Source organism: Pan paniscus, chromosome 16, assembly GCF_029289425.2.
Source record: "Pan paniscus chromosome 16, NHGRI_mPanPan1-v2.0_pri, whole genome shotgun sequence".
Classification (NCBI taxonomy): Eukaryota; Metazoa; Chordata; class Mammalia; order Primates; family Hominidae; genus Pan; species Pan paniscus.
The window spans coordinates 12,918,110-12,925,026 of record NC_073265.2 but is presented as its reverse complement, the minus strand read 5'-3'; the positions used below and the strand labels follow the sequence as shown (position 1 = coordinate 12,925,026).

The following is a 6,917-nucleotide window of genomic DNA, read 5'->3' as shown; positions in this document are numbered from 1 at the left end:
GTGGGAATTCTAAACAATATCTGTGGAAGCAGGACATCTAGAACCACAGATGTATTCAGAAGAATGCTAGATCTCAGTACTACTCTAGAATACCAGCAGTTTTTCTGTTGATGGTATGGGAAGGGTGATATCTTCCGTTGGTGGGCTTTGCCTTTGAAATTCTCTGTGACATATCTACACTGCATTTTAAACGTCAATATTATTGTGAATTGTAAGTTAAAATAAAATATTATCTCATTCAGTTATTTATACATTTAACTTCCATTTTCCTTTACAATAACTTAGCGACACACCTAGCCCTGTTTTCCACCCAGACCAGCCTGTGCTGCTACAAGCCTGGTTTCTCTTCCTCATCATGACTTACTCAGCTTCCCTTCCTGTTTCAGTTCAAGGAAATGTGGGGGCAAGAAGAAAGGGGGCAGCTGCCAGTCACAGAGCTCACACTAAATGACAGCTTGCCCTCACGTCTACCTATTTTTCTAGTCGAATTTCATTGCATGCAGCAATCAACCTGAGGGATTCATTTTCCCACATACGGGAAGCTCGGCCCCAGGTAGGGGGATTTGCTTGGTGGGGGATTTGAACCCAAGTCCTTCTCACTGCAAAGCCCACAGCACCCCTGTAAGGAACAGACAGGGAACAGGGAGTAGCCCTGGATCACCCTAAACTGACTTCAGGTTTAGAGAAGGACTGATTACCTGGGGAATGAGGAAGCTTATCGCTCTGGAGCTCTCTTCTGGAGAAATGTCATGAACGTGCCCTGTAAGGAGCTGGTGGCAACTTCCGTTAATTCTGGGACCAGCGACCTCAGGTCAAGAGCCAGATGCTCATTCATGTCTCTCCAGGCCAGAGGTTCTGGCCAAGTTTGGGCTCCCAGAGGAGTCTAAGAAAATGTGGAAGGCACCAATGTGTGTTTTTGAAGATTTATTTCAGAGTGAACATCAGCGATCTCCACAACCTGGGATAGAAGCCAATGCCTCCCCTTTCCCTGTGACGTGAGACAGGACCATGTGCCTCCTGTGGACTTCAAGAAATGTGGACTTGAGCTTTGCCATCCTTTCACCTGATCCTATTTCATAGATTTTGCTGTTATATTCTCTGTATCTTTACAGGGATCGGGAGGCTGAATTAGTCTTATTCAGGGTTAGTAACTGTCTCTTCCTAAACGGTGGTGGTCCTGATAGTTTGCACATTTGTGGCTGTCCCAAAGAGCAGTGCAATTATGAAGGCATAAATACAACCAAAGACCACTCTCAGATACATCTCTGATTGTTGGCTTTGTCTGAGAGAATGTGTTCTTTTTGGAGGTGGCCCGCTGTCGACACTCCCACCAGCACCTCTTCTTAGGCACAGTGGAGGATCCCAGCCTATATGGCAATGGCAGTTCCTTCTGTTGTTGCAGACCCCTCTATGACTGCACTTCTCAAGGCGACAGTCATAGCCCAGTGAAGTGATAGTTGCATTGCACAGGGTGTTATTACAGAAGTTTCCATGAACACAAGGAGTGCCATCTATCACACGCCCAACATCAGTCGTGTCTGTTGCATGGTGTTCATCCAGTCTAAAACACTGAAACCCTCCTCTCACTGAGTGATGGAATGAAACATGTTCCTGCAGCTGGGGAAGATGGGTCACATTGGTACACTGCAGTCTTCCACAAAACTTATGTATTCCTGTACAAGCCTGGTAGCTGAGATATGTTTGTTGTTTAATACAATGTCCAAATCGGTAGCTTTCAAGATTAATGTCATAGCAGACCTCAGGAGCATCCTCAGCACTGACACCAAACATCGCCTTGCAGAGCACATTGCGGTCAGTGCAGTTCCCATGATAACAGTAGCCTTCTTCCGTGCACAGGGTTCCATCTTGCATATAAAAGTTTGCTGGGCATGTCACGGTGGTCCTGTGACAGTACTCTGGAAGGTCACATATATTTTGGATAGGTCTGCAGAGAGTCCCTGGTGGGGAGAAGCTGAAGTTTGTACAGCACTCTCCCATACGACAGATGCTCCCCGGTGTTAAGTGATAGTCACTTTGGCAGCAATAACTGGCATAACACTGCTTGAAGGAGCCACAGTCACATTCCTCCCTCCCCTCCACTATGAGGTTTCCACAGCGAACCGTTGTCATGGTTTCGTTATACACAGGAGCAAGTGTTTCGAAAACACACCGGCCTGGACGTATAAAACAATTTTGTGCATGTCCATAAGAACAGTTACTGAATGCATCTGTCATCCCAGGAAATCTCTGCATAATGCAGGAGGTCCTTCTCTAACATGTGCAGTAGTTATCATCATACTCCAGACCAATACTTCTCATCTGTGTCTGGGTTATTATGATGGCTACCAATAAATAATGTCTGCCTAGAGTACCAATGTGTAATAGGCCTAAATGTGTACAGAAGCTATACCTTTCAGGTTCATAGTTAGATTCATGTGGTGCGTCTTTAATAAGTAGTGTGGATGAATGAACATGAAAAGTATCAAAAAAGGTTGTTTTAAAATAGGTAAACATTGCACTCTGAATTCGATATTGATTCACAGGGGCTGGGTCACAATTATTATATATGGTCAAAAGATAAATATAGTACCGCAGATCAATATTTTGAACAATGCTGTCAATGAGACTGAACATCTGGACCACCTCTTTGGAACAGGTTGTAATATTGCCATATATACGATAATATGAATTGGAACATTGAACTTGGCCTTTTATATTTCCTCTATGAGAACTATACAGCGAATTAGATATCCTGGGATTCATGCTGTTATTTGCTTCAGAGAACAGGGGTTCTGTCTCCTCACTGTCACCATCTCTAAATGTGGGCACCATCGCGTTGGGCTCAGCCACTATCTGAGAAACAACATGTTCAAACCTGCAGGAATCCTGGAGGGGTTTGATTTCGTAGGCAAGGTCGTCCAGCTTCATGATGCCTCTGAGGCCCCCATAGCACGTGTCGATGGTGACCATGGACAGAGGCACCTCCTCCAGGTAGCCGAGGTAGTAGCATTCTGGTGGAATGTAGGGGCCATCCATCTGCAAGGCTCCTTGGTCATCCTGAGTTGTCACCAGCAGATGTCTGGGCCAAAGAAGGTGTTTCCTCCGCATGTGAATGACGTGTCTTTGACCCCCAAAACGCAGGCTGTAGGACAGCCAGCCGGGAAACTGAAGGCCTTTGCCGTGGTGCGTCTCCTTCCTGGGAATCACCACCTCGGAGGAGGCATAGTGCCACAAGGGACGGCCTTGAGAACACCGGACTGGAGCCAGGAGGGCCCAGAGCCCCAGCAGCAAGAGGGAGGCCCTAAGGGTGACCCGCACCTCTGCCTGCCTCATGTCCCAGCCCAGCAATAATTACCCAATGACAATGGGAAAAGAAAGGACTGTCCTCGGTGAAGCCAGGCCCCAACCAGCTGCGGTGGCTGCGTCCCTCCCAGGGAGACCCTGACAGAGAACAAAGTGCCTCCTCAGGCTCCTGCACCACACCTCGGGGCACCTGGACTCTGGGAGGGAATGAGGTAACAGTCCCAGGGAGGGGCAGGAGGTGGGTCTGGACAGGATGGCAGCTGCTGCACTGCGGGATGAGGCTGAGGGTCACGGCTGTGAGGGCTCATTGGGAAGGGAAAAGGGAGAGGGAAGCAGGGCTGTCTCTTTTACCACCGTCAATCTTTTCTGTTGCTTTCTGAATCTACAAAATGCAATGATGTGTGTTCAATGCCCTCGCATCACCCGTGTTATTCTCGGTCACTCTGTGGGTTAATATGCTCCTTTCTGTGGCTTACACTGCTTACTCCTTTGTCATGTGGAGGTGGACACTGCCAATATTTTCCTTTGGGACTGAATGTTTTTCTACTCTTAATAAGTACCCATGTCTTATTCTTTTTGTTGTTGTGTTGTTTTGTTGTGGCTTTGAAGTTTTGTTTGAAGTTACCAGATTGTGAAAGGAAAATATCTTGGGCCCCATCAAGCTGGGAACCACTCAGGGCAAATCTTCCTCCCAGTCTATTTAAAGTTGTCCCTCTGCTCACAGAGACAGATGCATATTCTCATGACCTCCTTTGCAAACACTTATCAGAAACTCAAAAGAATGCAACCATCTGTCTCTCACCTACCTGTGACCTGGAAGCCCTAAGTGGGGAGGACTTGCTTTGAGTTGTCTCAGCCTTTCTGGATGGAACTAGTGTCCTTCTTACTTATATTGATTGATGTCTCATGTGTCCCTGAAATGCCTAAATCAAGATGTGCCTGATCACCTTGAATCCAGAGTTCCTGGATTCACAAGATCAACAGTTGATATAGGGTAACTTTTTCTTCTGTGCTATGTAAAACCCTTGTGAATTATGATACTTTTTACTTAGTCCATCTATTGGGAACAGACACTATTCCTGACCCCATGAGAGCCCCAGGTGCTGTCCCTCCGATGCTTCTGTGTGGTTCTCTCCTGGTCTTTGGTCATTTCTTCAGATGCAGGAGCTGATCAGCTCTCAGGGAAGGACACAGGGGGCCCTCTCCAGGTGTCTCATGTCTGAGAACTAATGTTTCACATATTTCTGCTGATTCTGTCATTGCTTATGAGGGGAGGGAAAATCCAAGGCCAGATCATAATCAGAAACACAAATTACTGTTTCCTCAAAAGTGTAAATATTTCCCTTTCCTGGCGAATGTGGTCACTCCATTTAAACTTAACATGACCATAGTGTGTTTCGAAGGCTGCGTTGTGTGGCACTTTGTCTTCCAATGCCCCATACTCCCATCTTCCACCGCTTCAAATCCTGCCTTTTTACCACAAATGAACGATTACTAATGAAGCTGGTTTCCCCTCTATGAGCGTGCAGGTTGGACGCCCTTTCCCTACCCCTTTAGGGTTTTCACAGGGAGCAGAAGGAAAATATTTGACATCCCTGAAGGAGGCTGCCAGGGGAGACTGTCCCTCCCAAATTTTTGTGCTGAAGTCCCAACCCTTGGTCCTTCAGAATGAAATCATACTTGGATCAGTGTCTTTTAAAGAGGTGAATAAGTTAAAGTGAGATTCCTGGAGTGAGGCCCTAATGCAATCTGACCATTGTTATAAGAATGGGAAGCAGGAGGGAGGGTGCACATGCCCTGAGGGATGGCCATGTTACCACAGAACAGCAAGAAGGCGCCATCTGCACACCAGGGAGTGAGACTTCAGAGGAAACCCAGCCAGCTGGCAGCTTGATCTTAGGCTTTCATCCTCCATAAGTGTGAGGAAATTGGTTTTGTATTGTAAGCCATCCAATCTGTGGTATTTCATTATAAAAGCCCTATAAAATGAATACAGTAGGTTATAGGAGATCTTCTAAAAATTGAAAAAGTCGGATGGCCAGACAAACCTGGACACTCCTGCTCAGACCTGAGCAGGGTGATGGACCTGCTTTGGGACAGGAGAGGGGAAGAGATGAACCCAGGACCCAGACCCAGCTGAGCCCATTCCTCAGTAGGCTGTCCCTGGGCCGGAGCTTGCACTGGTGTGAACGAGTGTGTCTTGGTCTTCAGGGGCTCGTGGAGTTGGACAGAGAATGGTGTAAACTCTTGCTTACACAAAAGAACACGTCATCGGTGTGCCCGTGTTTACGTGAATGGGATGTGTTTCTAGGGTGTGCTCATCCCCAAAGAAGAATTAATCAGGTCTCTTGGGCTAGAAAGAGGTTGTGGCATTTGTGTGTATTAATAACTGCGGTCGGACAGTAAATTATGTTAAAATGCTTATGGGAAGGCACAATGGAAAGAAACAGTTTGTTACAGAAGGAAAAAAATGGTGATTATTTAAATGAGATGCCTTTGAAGGTCACTATGCCAAGAGGAGCTGATCACATGATAGTGTTGGGTTTCATGTTCAGGAGATCAGGAGGGTCCATTTGCTGGCTTTTACGATACCTAGACAGAGCTGAGAGTATAATGTGTGAATGGAGGGGACGTGGAGAAAGGGGAGGCCAAATGTTTGATGGGAATGGAGGGTCACTATTGGAGCCATTAGGAAATACACAAGCATGATTTGTGCTGAAGTGCAGAACAGTGTTCCTGGGGAATATTGTGTTGCTTTGGCAGCTGCTGAACATACAGAAGTTTCACTGTTCTTAGTTCTCAAATTCTCTAGACTCTCTTGACAGCCCAGTTTTAAATATTGGGAATATAGGTAAGACACATCCGTTATTAAAAATTATTAAGAGAAGATGTAGGAAGAAGTTTAAAGTAATCCATTTAGGTTATGAAAATTTAGTTGCGGCGAACTGTGATGTCCGTTTCTTACTTGGAATAATGGAATGTAAGTCATTAGTCATCTCAATGGTTCATTTTTCCATAACCATCAATTACAAAACTGCTGTGTAATTTCCTGAATTGCCCGCCATAGAAGCTGACCTCACATTTCCTCAGTGAGAAACTGCCAGTCCCGTTGATCCAGCCTCGTTCTTCCCATCGGGGATTTTGTATCTCTGTGGACATGTGGTACAGTGCTGCATATCCATTGGCATATGGCCTCGGGAAAGGTTCCAGCCTATCCATGCACGATGAAGCTTACTTAGGGGATGAAGCCAGAATGCTGGGTGTGCCAGTGCCGACAGCTGAAAGAATCAACTGCCTGGTGTATGATGCTTTTATGAAAACAAGCCCAGGGCCTCTTGATTTCTTCTGTATTAGATTCTCTGGTGAAGATTTTTATTCATCTCTGCCAGAAATTGCCACATATAATTACCTAGAAGCATTGCAATAAACTGATTTGGAAGTTAACTGACTTCCTGGTGAGGTTAAAATGAGTGTCAGGTGCATAGTGAGACAGACCGGAGACATGGGTACATAGCAAACTTGTGCTCACCGTGGTTTCTATCTTAGTTAGGGAACCTTCTGTATCTTCCTTAGATGTTTAGGCACTCCACTGAGGACCCTGACATAACATTATT

General features: G+C 46.0%; 1 protein-coding gene across 1 annotated transcript; it reads right to left on the bottom strand.

Annotated features, from left to right (window-relative positions):
* Positions 1-1,134: 1,134 nt before the first annotated feature.
* LOC106634355 (disintegrin and metalloproteinase domain-containing protein 21-like) lies at positions 1,135-3,333 on the bottom strand. Its single transcript, XM_014343617.2, is given in 1 exon segment — positions 1,135-3,333. A coding segment is annotated over 1 exon segment (2,199 nt).
* Between the last annotated feature and the right edge of the window lie 3,584 nt (positions 3,334-6,917).